Below are 26,949 nucleotides of genomic sequence, written 5' to 3'. Positions count from 1 at the left end.
ATTCAGAACGCAAGCTTTTAAAGAATCTGAAAAAAAAATATTTTTGAGTCGAGGAAGAAAAATCTAAGACTTAAAAAGAGCAGCGCACCATTTCGCTATGAGTATGGAGCACGAAGACCGGGAAATTTCTATATCTTGGGCCTTAGGTTAGGTTAGCAGACGAAAGGTGTGAATGAACTAGTGACTAGACTAAGGTATGGGCGTTGAAAAAAAGTTCGTGAACAAGAAACAAAAACCTCTAGTTCGAGCTAGTGATCCCGTTATTATTAGCAATCAAACTTTCTTTCTAGGTCCAGACCCTGAATGCCATACCTTGTTGATGGTGATTCTTCCTAGAGAGGCGCAAGACACAATCAAAGAGATTAGTTAAAAAGCTCCTTAAAAAGGTGAAACTAAAGGGAATAAAATACATCGAATTGCTCTTGGTTCGAAGACTATTAAAATTGCAACAACGAAAAGATGACATCGTTTAGAGTGAAAAGTACAACCAATATTCGCACGATCTCAGAAGTTTTAATCATAAACTTGTGCATTGTAATTATTTGATCTGAATAATTCAGTTTTTCAAAAAACAATGAAACTTGTGAATTGCCTATTAAAATTCAATTTACTTATATCACATGAAATGGGCTATAAGATAATGGGAAATCTGCAATCTGAAACAAACACTTTCAAGGTATGAGAATTTGAACCAAATCTATCCAAAACTAAAAACCATGTAACAACAAAAGTTTGTTTTTTTCAGTCAGATGGCCTCATTCATCTAAAATCTTTAATTAGTAACTATAGCATTAGATTTCTATCTTAATCTTATAAATTGTGTTAATGTTTCACTATAATCATAGAAAAACCATCTTTACCTCTATTAATCTGTCTCTTAGCAACCATAATAGCCAATTGGACTTTTGGTTGAAACATCCAATCCTCCATTACCACCCCTCATAAAATCAAACGAACCCGGTCCATCATCCCTTTCAAGATGGATCGTTGAACGCCGAGTAGGATCTCCATAACCCGACCCATCATAACCTCCACTTGATGTGAAATGGCCACCTGCCGAGAAGCTACTACGCCTAGACCCTCCTCCTCCTCCTAGTCCATAAAGCCCATAACCGTTATCATTGATCCCATAATCTAGATTATCACCATCTTGGTTTGACAAAGGAGAGATACCCCAATTACCCAACAAACTTTGTGATCCCGAGCTAAAAAAAGAAGAGTTTCCACCATTTCCTCCTTCGTAGCCAATGGAATTGGCAACCCGATTCGAGTTTCCAATATAAAAAGGACTGATTCCTCTACCATAGCTATTGAAGCTAGTGTTTCCTTGGAAACTTGATTCAAAATTCAAACCCATTCTGTAACTTGAGCCTAACGGGCTGCTGAACCTACCAATATCCATCTTCACACCATAACCTTGATTAAGAATTTTACTAATCCCACTCAAACTCACAGGACTTCGGCTAGAACCGTGAGATAATTCCTTAGGGACAGCCCTTTTGATCTCAATCATCTTCCCATACAGCACATGAAAAGGTTTCATCATCAAAACTTTGTCTACTGATTCCTCAGAATCAAAAGTTATGAATCCAAATCCTCTAGGGCGCTGTGTATTGTGATCATACATCACTACAGCATCACTTACGGTTCCAAATTGCTCGAAATAGTTCTTGAAGCCAGTTTCTGTTACAGAGGATGATAAACCGCCAACAAATACCTTTTTTGTCTGCCCTGCACCAGGAGAGCCATGCATGATGCTATTGTTTCTAATCATTGTGTTATGATCATCCCTTGGAACTGCCTTTTTAGCCTCCACCTGATTGATAAAACCATATGAATTTGAACTAAATCCTATTTGATTCATGAAATTTAAATGGATTCCACTTACCATTCTTCCATCAATGTTGTGCCTCTCTTGGATGACTTTTTCTGCAACAGCTGGATCGGTGAAGACAACAAAACCAAAGCCACGAGCCCTTCCTGTAATCCGATCCTTCAATATTACTGCCTCCGATACCTCTCCAAAACCACTAAAGTACTCCTTTAGTCGTTCTTCATCAGTATCCCAAGAAATCCCACCAATGAATAGCTTACCAAGATCCGATTGCATTTTCCTACTCAACAGAAGAACATTGTTCATAGCACGAATCATTCAGACCCATTAAACGCGTAAAATGAATAGAAAAATTGTATATGCAGAAGAAACCAAACAAGATCTTACCTTGCTCTATAGATTGGAGAAACCCACAAGATGAAATCTATCGAATATCAGTACGAGGCCGTTCCGCAATTAATCCACGGGGAATTCAGGCAGCAGGAAGATCTGAGTAACAGAACTGCTAATGAAATGAACTAAGATCGGATAGATTGAAGCTAAGATGGTGAAGCTATTGATGCATTCGAAGTTAAACAATCGGATTGAAGAAAATTGAGGTGACAAGTGTTGTAATATAATGTAAGATCTAAGAGAAGGAAGAGTAAAGAACCGAGGCCCATGTTCATCCTTCTACTCACTTTGAGTATAGCCGCTTTATCTCGCTAATTTGCTTAATGACTGTTTTGAAAAACTTAAAGAAGGCAAATAAAAATATCAAATTTAAATTATTAAGTAATGAAATTCCTTAAATTTATATTTAAATCAAGTATTAGTAATGATAAACTATTAGTAATGACAGGAGAACGAAAGATTTGTGCGGTATAAAATAACGATATTTTTTTATTATAATATAATTTTATATTTAAATTTTTGCCGCGCAATTCAGTTTTTTATTATTAAATGATTTAATGTTCTAAATATAAAATATAATTACAATGTTTTTTTTTTATTAAATTATTTTTTTTAAATATTAATCATTTTAAATATATATTTATAATTGTTTATAAAATTTCTATATTAATATTTTTAAATGAGTAATGATAGGAGAGGGAAAGTTAGGTACTATAAAATAACGGTATTATTAAATTAGTTAATATTATAATTTTTACCGCGCACTACAAATAATGCATTATTTTTAGTTTTTTATTATTAAATGATTTGATATTCTATATTAAAAAATAATTATTTTTTTTATTTTATTATTATTAAATAATAAATTTATTTAATTATTTTAAAAATTATAAATTATTAATCATTCTAAATATAAATTTATAAATATTTACAAAATTTATATAATCATATTTATAAAAATATTATTATATAAGTAATAATAATAGTAGAAAAAGTTAAGTAACACTATAAAACTATAAAATAACGGTATTATAAAATTTAAATTATTAAGTAATAAATTCCTTAAATTTATATTTAAATAAGTATTATTAATGATAAATTATTAGTAACGACAGGAGAATGAAAGATTTGTGCGATATAAAATAACTTTATATCGATATTCTTTTATTATAATATAATTTTATATTTAAATTTTTTGCCGCTCAATTCAGTTTTTTATTATTAAATGATTTAATATTTTAAATTATAAAATATAATTACAATATTTTTTTTGTTTTTTTATTAATAAATAATAAATTAAATTATATTTTTTAAAATATTAATAATTTTAAATATATATTTATAATTATTTATAAAATTTATATATTAATATTTTTAAATGAGTAAGGATAGAAGAGGGAAAATTAGGTACTATAAAATAACAGTATTATTAAATTAGTTAATATTATAATTTTTACCTTACACTATAAAATAGTGTATTATTTTCAGTTTTTTATTATTAAATAATTTGATATTCTATATTAAAAAATAATTATTTATTTATTTATTTTTATTTTTTTATTATTAAATAATAAATTTATTTAATTATTTTAAAAAATTATAAATTATTAATCATTCTATATATAAATTTATAAATTTATTTTATATTTTGCCGCGTAATAAAATAAGGTACTTTATTTTTTTTATTATTAAATGATTGATTTTAATATTAAAAATTTAATCAATGTTTTTTATGTTTTTTTTATTGTTAAATTATAAATTTAATTATGTGTTATTAAAAATTATAAATAATAAACATTTAAAATATATATTTATAAATAAATAATTATAAAAGGATGGAAAACTATGTAAAACTATAAAACTATATAAGGGTATTATTAGATTATTTAATGTTTTTTATCGCCGCAAGATATGGTACTCTTTTTTTAGTTTTTTATTATTAAATGATTTTATATAGTTTTTAAATATTATTTTTTTTAAAATTAATAAATTATTTTAAATATATATTTATAAATATAATGAATATTTTTAAATAAATGATAAGAGGAGTGAAAATTTTTTAAGCAAGAAAAATAATTGATATTCTTTAAAAAAAAAAATATTTATAGACGATTTGATATTCTAACTTTTTATTGTACAATAAATAATAATATAATAGATTTATATATATATGTATATATATATATATATATATATATATAATTTTATGGTTTATTAATTAATAAATAATTTTAAATATATATTTATTATAGTTTATAAAATTTATATACAAATATTTTTAAAAGAAATGATTAGGAAAATAATTTAGGTGATAGAATAAGAAAGTAAATGACTTTATAAACAAAAATTAAGAAATTTCTCTTGAATCGTTCCTTTGTATTTTCATTTTTGTACAAATTTATTTTTTCGTTGATAGCAGACTAATAAAGTGATGGCAATATAAATCTATAAAATAATGATATTGTTATTATTTGAACTTTTAAACAAAATAAAATAACGATACTCTCTTTTTTATTATAAAATGATTTAATATTTAATATTAAAAAATAACTAGGTTTTTTCATTTTAATTTTTTATTATTAAATAATAAATTTAATTATGTATTTTTAAAATTTATAAATTATTAATCATTTTAAATATATATTTACAAAATTTATACACTCTTAATTTTTTAAAATATTAAATGAAAAGTTAAGTAGCGATATAAAATTAAAAAAATAATTTTCAAGTCATATTTTAAGTTTTACCTACTCTTTTAAGTATTATATTATTAAATGATTTGATTTTTATATTAAATAAAGAACCACTTTTTTCTTTTTAATTTTATATTATTAAATTATGTATTTTTAAAAGTTATAAATGATAATCATTTTAATATATTTATAAATATTTATAATAAACAAATTGTAAACTACTATTTTTAAAGAGGAGTGATAGAGAGAGGGAATTTGGTGAGGGAATGACTTGGCATCACCTTCATTGGTTAGAAAATGTAAAAATGGGAGGAAAGAGAAAAAAAGAGAAATTATTTGATTTTTTCAGCGAATAAGATTATGCCAAGTCATTTCCTCACCAAATTCCCTTACCAAATTCCCTTACCAAATTCCCTCACCTAATCATTTCTCATTTTTAAATAAGCAACTATAGAAGAGTGAAAGTAATGTATCAATATAAAAACTATAAAATAATGGTTGAGGTTGAAAAATTATCAATATTTTATGTATATAATACATACCATAATATATCAATTTTTGGGGTATACAACAAAATGTAAGGCGTGGTATACGGAATGATTGGTACGATAAATGTATGAGTTTTTAAAATTTTTGGTATATCAAAATATACCGAAATAATATTCATAAAATAAAAAGTATAAATCATATAAATCTTAGAAGGAAATAACATCATTTTTGAAAATTAAATCAAAATATAATTATAATATAATATTAATCAATATATGAAATTTCTAAATACTATATTTACAAGATATAAAACTATTTTTTTTACTATAAAGTGTTTATATTTTACAAGATATTTAATTGAGTCTAATATGTTGTCAAGTTAATCTCAAATATAAAATAAGACTCGAAACTATTATTCTTGTTATTATTATCTAACTTGAACTATATTATGAATTTATTAAAAAAAATTGTCGATGCAAATGCAATAATTATTCTTCTTAACTTTTTTTTAACTAAATTTAGTTCTTAACAATTTTTAGTTTTTAAAAATGTTAGATTTTAAAGGTAATATTTAATTTTATGTTTATAGTTCACATGATAATGCATATCGTTATGTCAATAATATTTATTGAAATTTTAATGTAATGTTTATTGATGTTTTTTTTAGTAATATAGTATTTTAGATGGGTTTATGAATTTGTTTGTGTTAAATTCTTGAATTAAGAACTGAATATGAACTTTTTTTTTTAAAAAAACGGTTAAAATTATTTCATTAAAATCTTAAAAGTGGAAGTGTCAAGAATCAAAGCTAGACAACCTTAGCTATGATTAAATAATGATAATCAAACGATCTTAAAGAATCTAATTAGTAGCAATCAAACATACAAAAAAAAATAAAGATTATAAACTGTATCAAATCATAATTATCCCAATTAAGATTTTTATTTTCATATCAACCTGTTGTTTTAACAAGTTGTCTTCCTCTTCCCCTTCCCTTTCCTCTTTCAATGAAAGGGGGATGAACTGAAGAGATTGATGAATACTATTTATTCTCATTTTGATTTCTTTATTTATATGAACTCGTTATTATTTGATAGAAATAATTATTCTTAAGAATTTTTGGACTCTACACCTTGTTGTTCTCAACTTGAATTTCTAAATCATTGTCTTCATTTCCTTCAGCTTCAGCTTTAAAATCTTTAGCAACTTTGAATTCCTCTGTATCAACCTTAGAATTATCTTCTTACTATTGATTAGTCTGAGTATTTTCCTCTTTATTTTCATCAACAACCACTTCAACTTGATTTCAATGCGATTCCTCAACTATCTCTTCAACATGATTAGGTTGAGGTTTCACCTCCTTCTTCGTACTGCTTTTTTTCTTGTACATAATTTTCTTTATCTTCTGTTTCATGTTCTTTAACCATATTTTTCTTTTTGATTATAGGAACCTCTATTTCATTTTCTTGCATATTTACTTTCTGACATTTATGAATTTTCTAATCTTCTTCCTTAGCCAAATCACATTAGGGGCTTGCATATTGGAAGGGATTACAGAAAGATAATTTGTATTGCCTCCACTCATAAGTGATTTCCATGACAGTAGGTTTTCATTTTTTTGTCTACTATTTTCATACTTTTTGGTAGTGTACTTCTAGGATGTACCTCAATGTTAATTCTAGTAAATGATATATTCTTTCCTCCTTCACTAATTAGGTCCATGTATTGGCTTCAAAATTGTACATATTTACAGGTATATTCTAGAGCTTGAACCATATATGTGTAGTTTCCTTTAACTTACTCAATAAGTTCAAGTCTTCAGACCATTTTTCCAGCTTCATGCAATTGGATCATATATATGTATGCCCATTTCCTAGAATTTCCTACAGATTAGTTCCCTTCTTGAATTTAAAGAAATATATATTATAGACATTTGTTGACATCTTCTCCAGCCCTTTTCATTCACATTGCATCAATAATGCCTCTTTAGTATTTAGGAAGGAAACTCTATTTTTCCTATGTAGTTTTCCACAACTACATTTTTCTATTTCTTTATACAGTTTTCCTATACTTTAGTAGACAATTTAAAATGAAATGGAGAATTCAATACTTTCACTTTTGTTTGTATATTTCTCAATTAGATTTTCCCTTTATAGTCATGATCTTCTGCCTTTTTTGTTGTTCTTCTAGACTTCATTAGTTTTCATTAGCTCCTTCATTGCAGCAACTGTCCTTTGAAAATTTTCTTCATATTCTTTTTTTATCAAATTCCAGTCTTAAAGATAGTAGGTGTTGAGTTGAATTGTAATATGACGTGCTTTCTCCATATTAATGACAATTTCTCCATTTTTGGCATGCATAAGGAGTTTTGTAATCATATTCTTGAGCCCAAACAAATTAACTCTTTCATTATATCGTATCTTCCAAACTCCTTCATTATCCCCTGTTTGTTTGAATTTGGATCCCCCAAATCTTACCTACTTAAAAAAATCTGTAAAAAAACCATAAGAAGACACAAATTTATAGTGGTTCACTCAAATAAGTTACGTCCACTTCAGACGCCATCATATTCCACTATGAAGAAGAATAGGAAATACATAGTTTTTGCTTCATACTTTATTTCTCTAAAATTATAGTTACTCAATATAAACTCTTAATAATAACATATTTATATGGTAAACATTCAGGTAATAAAACATAAATAACTCTTGGTCAGGCCCAAACCCAAATACAAACTCAATAAACTCTAATTAACTATTGTAGAGTTTATTATAAGTGTAAGCTTCATAACTCAAAATCTCTCACTTGGAGACTATCTTTATCATCTTTCAATAGGTAACGCCTTCCAACCAGTGTCTTAACGAAGAATACCAACTGAAGTTGCACACAACTTTAGTTTCTCGTTTGTCACAGTTTTCGTCAGCATATTAGCTGAATTCTCACACCCGAGAATTTTCTCAAGAGCTAACACTCAATCTTCTAAAGATGATCGAATGAAATGATAATGAACTTGTATATGCTTCGTCATGCCATGATAAACATAATTCTTTGCCAAGTGAATGGCACTCTAGTTGTCGCATCATAACACACTTCCATCATAGTCTTGACCCAATTATTGCAAAAAGGGTTGCAACCATATCATCTCTTTAGCAACCTCTGTCACAACAACATACTCTGCCTCGCAAGTAAAAGGAGAAATAATTTTTTTTCAATTTTGAAACCCAACTGATTGCAATACCTCTTAGAGTATAAATGTACCATGTTGTGCTATTCCTACTATCAATATCACCACCATTGTCAGCATCAACATATCCTTTCAAACCCATATTAGATTTTCAAAAACACAAAGTGAAACTCATACTTCCTCTTAAGTATTGTAGTATCCACATTACTATTTCTTAATGTTTTCTACCCAGGTTGCTCATGAATCTGTTAACAACTCCCACTGAATGTGCTATGTCTAGTCTTGTGTAAACCATCGCATACATAATACAACCAATGACAGAGGCATACAAAACGGTGGTCATGTAATTTTTCTCCTCCTCTATTGAAGGCGAGACTGATCTTTAGATAATCTAAAGTGACTAGCTAATGGAGTGATAACTGGTTTTGCATCATACAAGTTGAATTTACTAAGAACTTTCTTCACATATTCTTCTTGTAAAAGCTTGAGAGCTTTTTTATCCTTAAAAAAAATTCTAATACCAATGATTTGTTTTGCATCACCCAAATTATTCATTGGAAACTTTTCAGACAACTTTTTCTTTAGTTTGTTAATCTCATACAAGTTTGCTCTAACAATCAACATGTCATCAATGTATAGGAGCAAAATAATATACGATTCATCAAACCTCTTAATATAGCAGCAATGATCAGCTTCACACCTCAAAAAATTTGTTATTTTTCATTAAGCTATCGAACTTCTTGTACCATTGTTTTGGAGTCTATTTCAAACCATACAAACTCTTTAGATACTCACACACAATCTCATCTTTTTCTTTGATGTCAATGCATTGTGTTTGTTGTATGTAAATCTCTTCATCCAAATCACCATGAAGAAAAGCATTTTTGACATCCATTTATTGAAGATGGAGGTCTTCTTTCACAATCAAGCATAAAATAGCTTTAATTGTCATCAATTGACCATTGGAGAGAAGATCTCATTGTAGTTAATACCTTCTTTCTGTTGAAATCCTTTGAAAACCAACTTTGTCTTATACCTCATGGTTTTATCATGTTCTTCATTAATCCTGAAGATCCATTTGTTGCGAAGCGCTTTCTTTCCCTTTGGTAGCTGAGTGAGCTCCCAAGTCTCATTCGACGTCAAAGATTTCATCTCATCTTTCATCGTTGACTCCCCTTAAATGAATAATTAGATTGTATTGCTTCTTCATAGCATTCAGGTTCTCCTCTATCAACAAGATATATTTTAGAGATGGGGACCACCTCTCGATTGGTTTTCGATTTCCTAAGGATCTTCTCAACTGTATAACCGATGTATGTTGATTTCCATTGGGTCACGTTCTCAATTATTTCATCTTCAACAACACATTGGTCTTCTTCGAAAATCAGTATATATATTCAATAGAAAAATCTTTTAAATCGACCGTGATAGTCTCTTCCAATTTGAAATCACCATCTAATGTCTTCACAACACAATTTTTGTAGAAAACATGTTCATTGAAAATAATGTTTATCGCTACGAATGATCTTCCGATTATGATTATCATAGAAATGATAACCAAGCTCGATATCACCATAACCAATGATTATAATTTGGAACAAGCTTGATCCTATCACATTCATTAATTTGAACATATGATAAATAACCAAACACTTTCAAATAAGAAAGGTTTACTTTTTATTTCTTTAGGCTTCTTCAGGAATTATGAATTCAAGAGGAACAGAGGGTCCTTTGTTTATCAAATAGGTAGTAGTGTTTATAGCTTCTACCTAGAAGGTTTTAGATAGCCCATCAAGTAATCTCATGCTTTTAGCACGCTTGTTCAATGTTCGATTTATCCGTTCAGCTACTTCATTCTCTTGAGGCGTTTGAGGAACAATCTTCAACATACTGATCCCATTCCCATCACAATACTTTGTGAAATCTAAACTGATGTACTCGCCTCCATTGTTAGATCTCAAGCATTTCACCTTCATTTTCAACTAAAGCCTTACAGTTTTTGAAAATAACAAATACTCCAGACTTGTGCTTCATAAAGTAAATCCATACTTTCCTTGTTGAATCATCTATAAAATTCATGCAGTAGTATGATCCGCAAATAAATGAAAAAGGTGCAGGTCCTCACACATTAGTGTGTACCAACTTTAGTCTTTCTTTCTTAAGCTATTTCCCAATTTTTAAGAAACTCACTCGTTTGAGTTTTCTAAGAATGCAGTTTTCACATAACTGATGTTCAACAGACTTCAGTTCTGGAATTTTTCCGTTCTTCAAAAGAATTTTCATTTTGTGTTCGCTCATATGGCCCAACTTGCAATGCCATAGCTCACTATTCTTCGAGTCATCAACTAAAACATTAATTGTTTCTCTACAAGTTAAAGTCGTATATAACGTTCCAGTTTTGTAACCTCGAGAAACAACTATTGCTCATTTAGTCACCTTTCACACATCATTGCCACAACTGAAATTGTGACATTCTTCATCAAGTTGTGTAACAGAAATCAGATTCTACATTAAATTTGTCTCACCTTATTATTTCTCCAAATATAATTGTTTGTCATCTTCAATTTGATGTTCCCCATGTTAACAATAACCTAAAACTCACCATCTACGAGATAAGTTTTCCCACATTTTTCAACCGCATAATTCTTCATTAATTGTTTGTAGACACTGGTGTGGAAAGACGCTCCAGAGTCCAAAACTCATTAATCTATCGGGCTACCAACAAACATAAACAACGCATCAGTGATATTTATGTAATTGCGTTGGATACATCGTTTTTATCATCATCGTTTCTCTTCGGTGCTTTGCAGTTTCTCTTCAAGTGATCATGCTTACCACAATTCTAGCAATAAAATGTTCACCCAGACTTAGAATGACTCCTTATATTCCTCTATAGAGATCTGTTCTTGCCTCGGTTGAAACTTCTATCATTATCTTTCCCCTTTTTTCAACATTTAGAACAGAACCTTTGAACGTTTCACCAAAATCAATTTTATGAACTGCTTCAGCAAGAATTCGATCTCTAACTTCAATAAATTTCAATTTAGAAGTTCTAACATAGTTACTAATTGATGTCCTCATAGATTCTCAGCTATTTGGTAGAGATAGTAACGAAATCATGGCACTAACTTTGTCCTCAAAATCAATCTCAATAAATAGCAATTGATTCACAATTGTATTAAATTCTTTCAAATAAGTAGTGACAGAAATACTATCAATAATTGTTAAGTAAAAGAGAATTTTCATTAAATATACTTTGTTGTTAGTAGATGGTTTCTCATACATATCCGAGAGGAGCTTTCATCAAACTCATGGTGGTCTTCTCCTTTGCTATATTGTGAGCAACTGTCTTGGTTATTGTCAATCGGGCAACTCCCAATACATGTCTATTAAGGAGTTTCCATTTAGCTTCATTCCTCTTCTCTAGTTTCTCACACAAAGGAACATGAAGCTTCATTCCATTGAGATAGTCCTCAATTTACATCCTCTAGAAGGCATAATCTGTTCAATCAAGTCTTCAAATCCCGTGTCATATACTGTTCTCGTTTACCATCGTTTCCGATGCTCTGATCTAGTCTAGCAGCTCTGATGATAGTTGTTAGGATTTGGATCCCCAAATCTAACTTGCTTGAAACGATTTGTAAAAATACAAGAAAAAAAGAACATAAAAGACATAGATTTATAGTGGTTCACTCAAATGAGCTATGTTCACTTCGTAGATACCAGATTTCACTATGAAGAAGAAGAAGAAATAAAGAGTTTTTGTCTCACATTTTATCTCTATAGAATAATGTCTAGATAATGTAAATCCATAATAATAACATATTTATATGGTAAACATTCAAGTAATAAAATATAAATAACTCTTGGTCAGACCCAAGCCCAAACCCTAATACAAACTCAATAAACTCTATTTAACTATTGTAGAATTTATTATAAGTATATGCTCCATAATACAACACTATTTTCCTGCATTATTTTTTACAGGATTTTCCCAACAGTAGTTGGAGAAGATTGTTTACTTGTGTTGTTATCATGCCACTAGTAAAAAAAAGACCAATTAGCGAGCAAAAATAGCGATTGGTCTGGTTTAAAGACCAATCGCCATTATCAAAGTAGTGGAAATTGGACGTAAATCCAATCGCTACTACTTTGATAATGGTGATTGGTCCTTAGACCAAGCGCTGCTACCTAGACATAACGGCGATTGGTTACAAAACCAATCACTATAAACCTTGTAATAAACCGCGAAAAAATGGCGCCTTCTTTTGTCGCGTTTTTGAAGAGTTAGTAGCGATTGGAAAATGAACCAATCGCTATGATTTTATTAGTAGCGGTTGGATAAGTAACGAATCGCCATTCCTTAAGCATATTAGCGATTAAAACTACACCAATCGCTATAACATTGATAAACAAAAAATTGCCTTAATTAAAAAAATTTAGATTGACATTGGTATACTTATAAAAACCAATAATAATAAATAAATTTGAGATTAACTTAATAAAAAATAGATTATTTCCCAAACTAACTCATTGATTGGGAAGATATTAGATATTATTCATAATAATAGCATAAACCATTAATTTGTAATAATCATCGTGGTTTTGTTTTATCATTGATAATATCATTTAAATCCATCAATTTTGGTTAATTATTGTTGTTTTTTACTGACTTTTTCAGTAACTCTTTCAATTTCTTTAATTGCCGCTTCCTTAATTCCTTCCAGGACAAACTCCCTGATTTGTTTAGATTTATTACTTTTTTTCTTCCCCTTCCCCATAATGGTAGAAACAGAGTAATAGAACATAGTAATTGTACAAACATTAAGATATGATCACAGATAAACTGCAAACGAGAGAAAATTCTAACGGTACTTACAACTACACAAGAAACCCTAGACTACCGACACTTAATTATTGACTTACAGTGAAAGACAATATCGTGTCTCCCTTGCCAATCTTGATGTGCCTCTTGCACCTATCGTGTCGCCCGTGCCGACATGTCGTGCCGCCTCTACCGATCGCGCTTCTTTTGATTAATGGTGATTTCGACGCCAATTTGATGACTTACGATCGCAAGAAAATATTGTGTTTCCCGTGCCGATCGTGATGTGTCGCTTACGATTGCAAGAAAATATTGTGTTTCCCGTGCCGATCGTTCCTCTTTGCCGATCGTGATGTGTCGCTTGTGCCGATTGCACTTCCTTTGATATATGGTGATTCCGACGTCTGATTTCCAAGGCTTTTTTCTCTCTTTCTCTCTCTCTTCCATGTACTTAGGGAGCTTTAACTTTCTTTCTATTCAAGCTTAGGGAAGAGGAAGCCTCAACATATTAGAATATGAAGTTAAGCTTCATATGCTTATGCGGTCGATTGTTTAAAAACGAGCACAAGAGATTCGACTTTAATCATTATTTACTTTAGTACATGGTTTGTCCTGAATTTCTTGTTTTTTTACCCTTATGGTGTCACATTTTACAAGGACGGTGTGAGTGTTCCTGAGTTACAAAGAACAATCTGAACTAAGACAATCTTTACGGATTCGCTCTGCCTTACAACCTTGATTCTAATTGTAATTTCCATTGTAGCACATGTTTGGCCCAGCCCATAAGGGCCATGCGACTTGACGTCATCCCCACCTCCCTCCAATATATCACTGGCAATCCTTCGTGAGTGCAGCACACACCTTTTTTCTTATTTCGGAGTCATTTTGGCAGGGCGTACTAAACCCATTATGTACCACATCGTCAAGCGACATGCCTGAATGTCGAGTCTGTCTCTACCGCCAACTAAACGTCGTCGTAACCTACAAGATAAGGCCAAAAACTGGAACTAAACAAACGAGAAAAGCCCTTGATATATTGGTAAAGCGCACTAGCGGCAAGAAAACAAAAGCGCCCTTATAGAGTAAGGGCTCAAAGAGCTTTGAAAGGAGCTGACTCCCTAACTACTGATAGCATAGCGTAGTGCTGACACTCAATTAGTAGTGATGGCACGTCACTCGGCTCCATGGCTCACTTTGGTTGCAATTTCACTTGCCAGAGCTAAAGGTATTGTGTTTCTTACTCATACTCGAGTTACTTTTCCGATCACCGAGGGACCGAGACAGACTTTAAAATCTTATATTAAAAGCAATCATTTCTTAACTCAGACCTTAAAATAAAATAAGAGACTCGTTATCAAAGACCAAATGCAAAGGTCTTGCATTCGCCTTACATAGGAGATATAAGAAAGGGAACTCAATTACTTAAATTAAAGATATAAAATAACCCTTTATAAATTACGTTTATATAAGGTTTTATAAAAGAACTCGAATATCCCGAGGCCAAGATTCCAACTCACTATCAATAGAAAGAGGGAGCAACAAGAGGATTTGCTCCCCTTTACAATATGAAGGTTTTTACACAACTCCTAATCTTTCCTAAGTAGTAGTACATTCAGAACGCAAGCTTTTAAAGAATCTGAAAAAAAAGATTTTTGAGTCGAGGAAGAAAAATCTAAGACTTAAAAAGAACATCGCACCATTTCGCTATGAGTATGGAGCACGAAGACCGGAAAATTTCTATAGCTTTGGCCTTAGGTTAGGTTAGCAGACGAAAGGTGTGAATGAACTAGTGACTAGACTAAGGTATGGGCGTTGAAAAAAAGTTCGTGAACAAGAAGCAAAAACCTCTAGTTCGAGCTAGTGATCCCGTTATTATTAGCAATCAAACTTTCTTTCCAGGTCAAGACCCTGAATGCCATACCTTGTTGATGGCGATTCTTCCTAGAGAGGCGCAAGACACAATCAAAGAGATTAGTTAAAAAGCTCCTTAAAAAGGCGAAACTAAATGGAATAAAATACATCGAATTGCTCTTGGTTCGAAGACTCCATTAAAATTGCAACAACGCAAAGATGACATCATTTAGAGTGAAAAGTACAACCAATATTCGCACGATCTCAGAAGTTTTAATCATAAACTTGTGCATTGTAATTATTTGATCTGAATAATTCAGTTTTTCATAAAACAATGAAACTTGTGCATTGCCTATTATAATTCAATTTACTTATATCACATGAAATGGGCTATAAGATAATGGGAAATCTGCAATCTGAAACAAACACTTTCAAGGTATGAGAATTTGAACCAAATCTATCCAAACTAAAAACCATGTAACAACAAAAGTTTGTTTTTTTCAGTCAGATGGCCTCATTCATCTAAAATCTTTAATTAGTAACTATAGCATTAGATTTCTATCTTAATCTTATAAATTCTGTTAATGTTTCACTATAATCATAGAAAAACCATCTTTACCTCTATTATTCTGTCTCTTAGCAACATTATAACCACCATAATAGCCAATTGGACTTTTGGTTGGAACATCCAATCCTCCATTACCACCCCTCATAAAATCAAACGAACCCGGTCCATCATCCCTTTCAAGATGGATCGTTGAACGCCGAGTAGGATCTCCATAACCCGACCCATCATAACCTCCACTTGATGTGAAATGGCCACCTGCCGAGAAGCTACTACGCCTAGACCCTCCTTCTCCTCCTAGTCCATAAAGCCCATAACCGTTATCATTGATCCCATAACCTAGATTATCACCATCTTGGTTTGACAAAGGAGAGATACCCCAATTACCCAACAAACTTTGGGATCCCGAGCTAAAAAAAGAAGAGTTTCCACCATTTCCTCCTTCGTAGCCAATGGCATTGGCAAACCGATTCGAGTTTCCAATATAAAAAGGACTGATTCCTCTACCATAGCTATTGAAGCTAGTGTTTCCTTCGAAACTTGGTTCAAAATTCAAACCCATTCTGTAACTTGAGCCTAACGGGCTGCTGAACCTACCAATATCCATCTTCACACCATAACCTTGATTAAGAATTTTACTAATCCCACTCAAACTCACAGGGCTTCGGCTAGAACCGTGAGATAATTCCTTAGGGACAGCCCTTTTGATCTCAATCATCTTCCCATTCAGCACATGAAAAGGTTTCATCATCAAAACTTTGTCTACTGATTCCTCAGAATCAAAAGTTATGAATCCAAATCCTCTAGGGCGCTGTGTATTGTGATCATACATCACTACAGCATCACTTACGGTTCCAAATTGCTCGAAATAGTTCTTGAAGCCAGTTTCTGTTACAGAGGATGATAAACCGCCAACAAATACCTTTTTTGTCTGCCCTGCACCAGGAGAGCCATGCATGATGCTATTGTTTCTAAAAATTGTGTTATGATCATCCCTTGGAACTGCCTTTTTAGCCTCCACCTGATTGATAAAACCATATGAATTTGAACTAAATCCTATTTGATTCATGAAATTTAAATGGATTCCACTTACCATTCTTCCATCAATGTTGTGCCTCTCTTGGATGACTTTTTCTGCAACAGCTGGATCGGTGAAGACAACAAAACCAAAGCCACGAGCCCTTCCTGTAATCCGATCCTTCAATATTACTGCCTCCGATACCTCTCCAAAACCACTAAAGTACTCCTTCAGTCGTTCTTCATCAGTATCCCAAGAAATCCCACCAATGAATAGCTTACCAAGATCCGATTGCATTTTCCTACTCAACAGAAGAACATTGTTCATAGCACGCATCATTCAGACCCATTAAACGCGTAAAATGAATAGAAAAATTGTATATGCAGAAGAAACCAAACAAGATCTTACCTTGCTCTATAGATTGGAGAAACCCACAAGATGAAATCTATCGAATATCAGTACGAGGCCGTTCCGCAATTAATCCACGGGGAATTCAGGCAGCAGGAAGATCTGAGTAACAGAACTGCTAATGAAATGAACTAAGATCGGATAGATTGAAGCTAAGATGGTGAAGCTATTGATGCATTCGAAGTTAAACAATCGGATTGAAGAAAATTGAGGTGACAAGTGTTGTAATATAATGTAAGATCTAAGAGAAGGAAGAGTAAAGAACCGAGCCCCATGTTCATCCTTCTACTCACTTTGAGTATAGCCACTTTATCTCGCTAATTTGCTTAATGACTGTTTTGAAAAACTTAAAGAAGGCAAATAAAAATATCAAATTTAAATTATTAAGTAATGAAATTCCTTAAATTTATATTTAAATTAAGTATTAGTAATGATAAACTATTAGAAATGATAGGAGAACTAAAGATTTGTGCGATATAAAATAACGATATTCTTTTATTATAATATAATTTTATATTTAAATTTTTGCCGCGCAATTCAATTTTTTATTATTAAATGATTTAATGTTCTAAATATAAAATATAATTACAATATTTTTTTTTGATTTTTTATTAATAATTATATTTTTTAAATATTAATCATTTTAAATATATATTTATAATTATTTATAAAATTTGTATATTAATAGTTTTAAATGAGTAATAATAGGAGAGGGAATGTTAGGTACTATAAAACTATAAAATAACGGTATTATTAAATTAGTTAGTATCATAATTTTTACCCGCACTACAAATACAAATAGTGCATTATTTTTAGTTTTTTATTATTAAATGATTTGATATTCTATATTAAAAAATAATTATTTTTTATTTTTTTATTATTAAATAATAAATTTATTTAATTATTTTAAAAAATTATAAATTATTAATCATTCTAAATATAAATTTATAAATATTTACAAAATTTATACATTCATATTTATAAAAATATTATTATATAAGTAATGATAATATTAGAAAAAGTTAGGTAGCACTATAAAACTATAAAATAACGGTATTATAAAATTATTTTATATTTTGCCGCGTAATAAAATAATGTTTTACTTTATTTTAAATCAAGTATTAGCCAGTATTAGTAATGATAAGAGTGTGAAACATTTGTGCGTGATATAAAATAACGATATTATTCTATTAAAATTTAATTTTATATTTAAATTTTTTGCCGCGCAATTCAGTTTTTTATTCTTAAATGATTTAATGTTCTAAATTATAAAATATAATTACAGAAATTTTTTGATTTTTTATTATTAAATAATAAATTAAATTATATATTTTTAAAATATTAATCATTTTAAATATATATTTATAATTATTTATAAAATTTGTATATTAATATTTATAAATAAGAAATGATAGGAGAGGGAAAGTTAGGTACTATAAAACTATAAAATAACGGTATTATTAAATTAGTTAATATTATAATTTTTATCGCGCACTACAAATAGTGCATTATTTTCAGTTTTTTATTATTAAATGATTTGATATTCTATATTAAAAAATATTTTTTTTTTTTAATTTTTTTTTATTAAATAATAAATTTATTTAATTATTTAAAAAAATTATAAATTATTAATCATTTTAAATATATATTTATAAATATTTACAAAATTTATATATTCCTATTTATAAAAATATTATTTTATAAGTAATGATAATAGTAGAAAAAGTTAGGTAACACTATCAAACTATAAAACTATAAAATTACGGTATTATAAAATTATTTTATATTTTGACGCGTAATAAAATAACGGTTTTTTACTTTACTTTTTTTTATTATTAAATGATTTGATTTTTATTATGTTTTTTATTTTTTATTGTTAAATTATAAATTTAGTTATGTGATATTAAAAATTATAAATAATAAACATTTAAAATATATATTTATAAATAAATAATTATAAAAGAATGGAAAACTATGTAAAACTATATAATGGTATTATTAGATTATTTAATATATATTTTATGTAAAACTATATAATGGTATTATTAGATTATTTAATATTTTTTATTGAGCTATAAGATATTTTTTAGTTTTTTATTATTAAATGATTTAATTAAAAAATTAATCATTTTTTTTATTATTTAATAATAAATTTAGTTATGTATTTTTTTAAAATTTAAAACATATAATTTAAAATAAATTGTGTATAAATTATATAATTTAAAAAATATTTATTAATTTATAATGTAGATATTATATAATGAATATATATATAATTTTTAAATATTATTTTTTTTTAATTATAAATTAATAAATTATTTTAAATATATATTTATAAATATAATAAATATTTAAAATATTTGTACATTAATATTTTTAAAGAAATGATAAGAGGAGTGAAAGTTTTTTAACCATGAAAAATAATTGATATTCTTAAAAAAAAGATTGATAGACGATTTGATATTCTAATATTTTATTGTACAATAAATAATAATATTATAAATTTTTTTATATATATATAATTTTATGGTTTATTAATTAATAAATAATTTTAAAAAATGATTAGGGGAGAGAATTTAGGTGATAAAATAAGAAAGTGAATAACTTTTGTAAAAAAAATAAAAAAATTATTCTCTTTAATCTTTTTTTCTTTGATAGTAGACTAATAAAGTGATGGCAATATAAATCTATAAAATAATGATATTGTTATTATTTGAACTTTTAAGTCAAATAAAATAATGGTACTCTTTTTTATTATAAAATGATTTAATATTTAATATTAAAAAATAACTAGGGTTTTTCATTTCAATTTTTTATTATTAAATAAAAAATTTAAGTATGTATTTTTAAAATTTATAAATTATTAATCATTTTAAATATATATTACAAAATTTGTACACTCTTCATTTTTTAAAATATTAAATGAAAAGTTAAATAGCAATATAAAATTATAAAATAATTGTTAAGTTATGTTTTAAGTTTTACCGTACTCTTTTAAATATTTTATTATTAAATGATTTGATTTTTATATTAAAAAAATAACCAATTTTTTTTTTAATTTTATATTATTAAATTATAAATTTAATTATGTATTTTTAAAATTTATTAATTATAATCATTGTAATATATTTATAAATATTTATAATAAACAAATTTTACACTACTATTTTTAAATAAGCAACTATATAGAAGAGTGAAAGTAATGTATCAATATAAAAACTATAAAATAATGGTTGAGGTCGAAAAATTATCAATATTGTATGTATATAATAAATACCATAATATATCATTTTGTTGGGTATACAACAAAATGTAAGGTGTGGTATAGATACGGAAATGATGGGTATGATAAATATACGAGCTTTTTAAATTTTTGGTATATCGAAATATATCGAAATAATAATTATAAAATAAAAAGTATATTTTATATAAATCTTATAAGGAAATAAATTTTTGAAAATCAAATCAAAATATAATTATAATATAATATTAATTAATATATGAAATTTTTAAATACTCTATTTACAAGATATAAAACTATTTTTTTTATTATAAAGTGTTTATATTTTACAAGATATTTAATTAAGTCTAATATGTTGTCAAGTTCATCTCAAATATAAAATAAGACTCGAAATTATTATTCTTGTTATTATTATCTAACTTGAATTATATTATGAATTTATTAAAAAAGAATTGTCGATGCAAATGTGATAATTATTCTTCTTAACTTTTTTTTTAAACTAAATTTAGTTCTTAACCATTTTTAGTTTTTAAAAATGTTAGATTTTAAAGGTAATATTTAATTTTATGTTTATAGTTCACGTGATGATGCATATCGTTATGTCAATAATATTTATTGAAATTTTAATGTAATTTTTATTGATGTTTTTTTAGTAATATAGTATTTTAGATGGGTTTATGAATTTGTTTGTGTTAAATTCTTGACTTTAGAGCTCAATATTAACTTTTTTTTTAAACGATTAAAATTATTTCATTAAAATTTTAAAAGTGGAAGGGTCAAAATTAAAGCTAGACAAACGGACAATCTGCCTTAAAAGTGGAAGGGTCAAAATCCTGCTGTGTACAATGGAGGCTTTCCAATGAAAGAGTGTCACGTATCATTCTTGAAGATTCGACCGTTAGCTCCTGCTCTGTATTTAACAAATCTCAAGGACAACGGACAATCTGCCTTAACAAGTCTCACGAACAAGCAATCTGATTACAGAGAGAGAAACTACTCAATCATCTTGCTTACTAAACTTATTCTGTGAAGCTTCTTTCTAATTGTACTGTGTGTGAATCGAGAGAGAAAGCTAGAATCAAAACACCTTTAGCTGAGTGATATTCTTCATTTTATAATTGAATAGAAAGTGTTATGTTCAATAGTGAGCTAAGTGTGTGTGTAAACTGTATTTGATTCTAATCATCTTATAGAGAATCCTTCCGGTGGTTGGAAGAAGGGGTGACGTAGAAGAGTTTGCTCCGAACATCCATAAACAAACTGATGTGTTCTTCTTTTCTGTCATCTTTTCATATTTCATCTCGTGTTTCAAACCCAAGTAAACAATTCCGCCTTGAATCCGTTTCAAGTGTTTACACAAGTTTGCGTAGAATAGAAAGCAAATTAAATCCCTAACATGATTTCTTTCAAACAGTTTTTCATAAACCTTCATCCTTAGCCAGACCTCGTCTCTATCGATAAAGCCGATCCTATCAATTGGTATCAGAGCCAGGCTTCTATTCTCAAGCCTTTCTTGAAATATGTCGAACATACCAAAAGATGTCAGTGCTACAACCATTCTAACATTTTCTCGTGAAAACTACATTGTTTGGAAGAAAAGAGTTTGTGCTCATCTCTCTTCTCTTCATGATAATATGTGGAGCGTTGTCACAGAAGGTCCTATCAAGATTGATAAGGAAAAGGCTGACTAGACCGCTGATGAAAAGAGGCATAATAACCTCAACAACATGGCTCTTGATGTTCTGTACAGGTCCCTCGATGATAGTATGTTCAACTACATCAACGAATGTGACACTGCCAAAGAGGTCTGGGACAGACTTACTCAACTGTGTGAGGGCAACGAGCAAACCAAAGAAAACAAGATCATGGTTGTCCTGGTGAAACAATGAACGATTTCGACACCAGATTCAGCAAGATCGTCTCCTCTTTGTCCATCCTAGGCAAGACCTATAGCAACCGGGAGCTTGCTATCAAGGTTATGCGTGCTCTTCCAAGAGAATGGGACATAAAGACTATGGCGATGAGAGAATCCAAAGATCTTAACAAGATCTCTCTCTTTGATCTCTTTGCTGACCTGAAAGCCTATGAGTTCGAGCTGAACTGTAGGATGGAAGAAGATCAACCCTCGTCCATTATTATTGTCAAGGCGCTGGTGACCGCTGAAGAGCCACCAACCGCTCTGGACGTGAAGATGGCAGCTCAACAGCTGAGCAGCGATGTCATGTCTCTCTTTGTGAAGAAGTTTGGCGACTTCATGAAGAAGAGCAACTCTAACTCAAACTCTTCAAATTCTAATGATAATAGAAAATATAAAGCTAATGTTACTTGTTTTAACTGTGGTATTAAAGGTCATTATGCATCGGAATGCCGGAAGCCAAAGCGTGAAGATGCCAAGGATGATGGAAAAGAGCTGAAGGCTCTTATGGCTGGTGACGGAAAGAACAGAGGAAGCAGCCGTGGTTCGTACTTCTCATCTAGTGAAAGTGATGAAGAAGACGTGGCGTGCTTCATGGCCAGAGAAGATGAGGAAGGAACTCAGGAGACTGAGGTATTTGATTTCTCTTCCGAAAGGTTTTCAAGGGAACAACTGGTAGCTGCACTAGATGACATGGTCATCGAGTACAGAAATCTAGCAGAATCTCTAAATGAAACTAAATCTTCATCAAATTTAAATAAACCAAATCTGTCTAAAGAGGAAGAGTCAAATGATTTTGAAAAGAAGATTGAAGAGATCTCATCTGAGAATGAGATACTCAAGGAACAGATTCAAACTCTTTCATCTGAAAACAAAAGGCTTAACTATGTTGTTAATGCATGAACAAGATCTGGTGATGCTGTCAAATATCAAATCAGCATGTTGAAACCTGCTAGATCTAGATCCGGTTTGGGATATAACAGCAATGATCCTAATCTGTCATGCAAAAAGTCAAAACCAAATGACAAACTTAAGCCGATAAGTTTTGTCAAAGGAAGTATGACTGACATTGAATCTGATCCTATTCATGAAGAAGTTGCTCTCAAAAATGAAATAATTTATGTACCACCGACTGTTAGTTGGCTTAAGAATAAGCTAGAAAAAGCTAATAAGTCTGGTAATTTGAAACCTGACTTTAAGTCAAGGAGTTTTAAAAGAAAATCTTCTTCAAAAGTCAAAGGATCAGTGGCTAGCAGGAAGTCATCTGCTAAGTCAAAATCTTATGCATTAATCACAACACAAAATGGGAAATCCATTAGAATAACTCAAATATGGATTCCTAAGGGACTAATTGATCGAGGACCCAATTAAGTATGGGTACCAAAATGTGTAAATAGTTTATTTTGTAGGTGATGCAGGAGGATAGCAGGAAGGAAGCTAGAAGAGTACTCCTCTGAGTACACAGCTTGGAAGATCGACAATGGCATTTGCCATTCTGGAAGAATAAATGTTTCTATTTGTTAAAAATGTTTTTGGTCTTTGGACCATAAAAATTGTTTATTAAATTTCAAATGTCCATATTCATAATGAGAGGAAAAATTACTTTGGAAGTAAAGATACTGTCTAGACGAATATCCTTAATCGGTCTAACTAGACAAGGGTGTTTAAAAGAAACAATATGTACTTAGACGTATTTTTACTCATAATCTATACATCTAAGTCTATATGTTGAGGTGTAATACCTACGCGATTAGACGGACACGTCTAATAGACGTTAGACGTTTTTACGTCATGAGCAAAAAGATGCTCACGTCTAATCAAACACACGTCTAATACGTGTGTAGACACTCATTTTTCACACCTAATTTTATAGTTTATGCTTTTCATAAATCTGAGTTTATAAAATTTTTTCGAATTCATTTACGGACTCATTGCATGATTTATATTAAAGACGATTATTTTTAGAACAATTGAGTTCTTGAAAATAATTGATTTTGGATTCCTAAATAAAGTTAAGGTAGTAATTTGTCTATGTTACAACACTTAGAGAAGTTATTATACTTAAAATATTCAAGGTTTTATTTAATTAATTACCTTGGGTATTTATAAAAAATAAAAAATAAAAAAATTATTTACAAAATATATATTAGCGTTTTTTATAAAATTTCGTTAGTTAGGTGTATTTTGTTTTCTTTTAATTAGATTAGTTTGTTAGATTAGTTAGATTAGATTTTGCAATTTGATTAAGTTATTTAGTATTTTATTATAATTATAATTGTTCCTTAGAAATAGGAATAATTAATAATAATACAATTGCTTTTTTTAATTGTTTGTTTTAATTTTATTTCTTTTGTAGGATAAAGGGAAATGGGTCAATCCAAGATCCACATGCAAGATCCAGATCAGATTTGTGAATAGAGATAGGAAGATCCAAATCAAAGACAAATCAACCCAAAGTAAGGCCAAGGAAAGGATACAATTGACGGATCCAACCGGTCACCCGACTAATGGACCGACCCATGCCCAAGATTCGACCCATGAAATCAAATGTTAAAAGAGTTAGGTGAAGCCAACGGTCATCTTATTGATGGTGACAACCACAAATCTTGAAATGACGATTCTATCATGTGCGGTCAAAAGAAAATAAAAGAAGTTGCTAAAAAAGAGGAGGAAGTGGCAAGAGAGAAAGTTTCAACGTAGAAGAAAAGATTGAAGACTTGGTTATTTTTTTAATTATAAAATTAAAATGACCAAGTAATACATCATTATTAAATAAAGATTAAATCCCATTGGATTGAAAACTTGATTTATTGACATGTCAAGTGGAGATTGCTCCATTATTTTAAACATTTGTAAATGTTTAAAATAGTTTTCTTTCCAACGGTCAAGTTTGTTAAATGGGCCTTTGAGCCCTAGGGTTTCATAGCTTTGCCTATAAATACCCCTCTTAACACCCTAGCAAAGGGACTCAATTTGGACATTCACCTTCCTCTCTCTAGGCTGCTTGAAAATTCTAAGCAAACACCACTCTTGTTAAGTTGGTCACAAGATTTGCTTAGGAAATCTTAGATTAAATACCACCCTTAACATCAAAACTTAACATCAAAAGAGCAAGATTTGCTTAGGAAATCTTAGATTAAATACCACCCTTAACATCAAAAGAGCAGCCCTACTGTAAGCTCTTTTGTCTTTTTTTTTTTCTTTTTGAATTTGAATTTCAATCTTTTTTTTGCTTTTCTTTTTTTTAATTCCATATATTGTTTCTTTAAGCTTTCTATTTTGATAGGTGTTTAGGATTTTTACTTTTCTTGTTGTAAATATGTAATCTAAATAAAAAAAACTTAATGTATATAAAGGTCATTGACCTAAAATTTTTTTAAAACCAAAACCAAAGCAAAGAAGCAATCTGCTTTTATTTTATTTTATTTTTTATTTTTATTTTATTTTATTTATTTTATAATCCTTAGCATTAAGATTTAGTATGGTAGGATCCAAAATGTCTAAAATGTAAAGTATAATAATATTTTTTTTTAAGGGCCAAAATTGTTAAAGTAGAGACTGTTTTTTAACAGGCACGTAAGACATAACGCCAAAAGCCCTTTTTCACGTGTAACCAAGCACCGAACCTTTAAAGAATTTATTTTTTAAAGGCGTTATTGTTTTACATTCCAAATAATTTATTTTCCTAGTTTTATAAAAATTTAGGTGGCGACTCTTTGGTCACAAACTGGTTTTTAAACAATTCACCAATTTGATTTTATTTCAATTTTGTTTAAGAGATTTTTATATGTTATATTTATTTCTTAAAAGTCAAGAAAATCATTTTTGGGGCAAACGTTTTTAAACGCGTACAACGTGGTGTTATGCGGAATTAGACGTACACATCTAATAAACATTAGACGGATTTGTTATAAACACGGAATTAGACGTATGCGTCTAATACACTCATCCGTCTAATAGACGCTGTGTTAAATTGGACTTGTGAAGTAAGAAAAACGTCTAACTACGTGCCGATTAGACTGATCAAGGACAGCTGTCACACGTTGAGAGCTATCTGCTTTTCCCGCTCAAAACATCAAACAGTCATCTCTTAATAACATGAAGACACGTGTCTATCAAGTTAGAGAAAATGACTAATATACCCTCATTTTTAATGATGATTTCTTGAAAAAGGACGTCTAACATTTATTAATGGGCCATACCCCTAGAATAGACGGTTATTCTGTATTTCCCTCTTTCATCTATATAAGGACATTTCTGCATGAATTTGAAAGTTTCCAATCTCTTGAAATCTCTAAGAACCCTAGCTTTCTTTGCAGTTCTCTCACTAAATTTCTCTAAAATCTCGTGTCGATTCATATTCTCTCAAAAAAATGGTGAAGAAAATCACTTTCGATCACTGTACTTTGCAGGTGGACTTTCCATCGGTGTATTCTTTTGATCAACCGGAGGTGGTGAAGATGCTCCAAACCCTAGAATATTCTGGGTTAAGGAAGTATCTGGGAGGACCGTTCATCTTCTACGAAGACGAAG

The 26,949-nt window shown here is 29.5% G+C and overlaps 2 protein-coding genes across 2 annotated transcripts; both read right to left on the bottom strand.

Moving 5' to 3' along the window:
- Positions 1–877: 877 nt before the first annotated feature.
- LOC124917495 (heterogeneous nuclear ribonucleoprotein 1-like) lies at positions 878–2,494 on the bottom strand. The gene is made up of 3 exons (XM_047457908.1): positions 2,222–2,494; positions 1,889–2,114; positions 878–1,816 (listed from the first exon to the last, which is right to left on the bottom strand). The coding sequence occupies exons 2-3, from the start codon at positions 2,108–2,110 to the stop codon at positions 878–880; spliced, it is 1,161 nt and encodes a 386-aa protein (XP_047313864.1). The 5' UTR covers positions 2,111–2,114; positions 2,222–2,494.
- Positions 2,495–15,826: 13,332 nt separating this feature from the next.
- On the bottom strand, positions 15,827–17,507 carry LOC124917501 (heterogeneous nuclear ribonucleoprotein 1-like). Its single transcript, XM_047457913.1, has 3 exons — positions 17,261–17,507; positions 16,928–17,153; positions 15,827–16,855 (listed from the first exon to the last, which is right to left on the bottom strand). Exons 2-3 carry the CDS (start codon positions 17,147–17,149, stop codon positions 15,851–15,853), a joined length of 1,227 nt encoding a protein of 408 aa, XP_047313869.1. The 5' UTR covers positions 17,150–17,153; positions 17,261–17,507; the 3' UTR covers positions 15,827–15,850.
- Positions 17,508–26,949: the final 9,442 nt, after the last annotated feature.

Source organism: Impatiens glandulifera, unplaced genomic scaffold (assembly GCF_907164915.1).
Source record: "Impatiens glandulifera unplaced genomic scaffold, dImpGla2.1, whole genome shotgun sequence".
Taxonomy (NCBI): Eukaryota; Viridiplantae; Streptophyta; class Magnoliopsida; order Ericales; family Balsaminaceae; genus Impatiens; species Impatiens glandulifera.
Note: the sequence above shows the minus strand (reverse complement) of the source record. Positions and strands in the feature narration are given on the sequence as shown.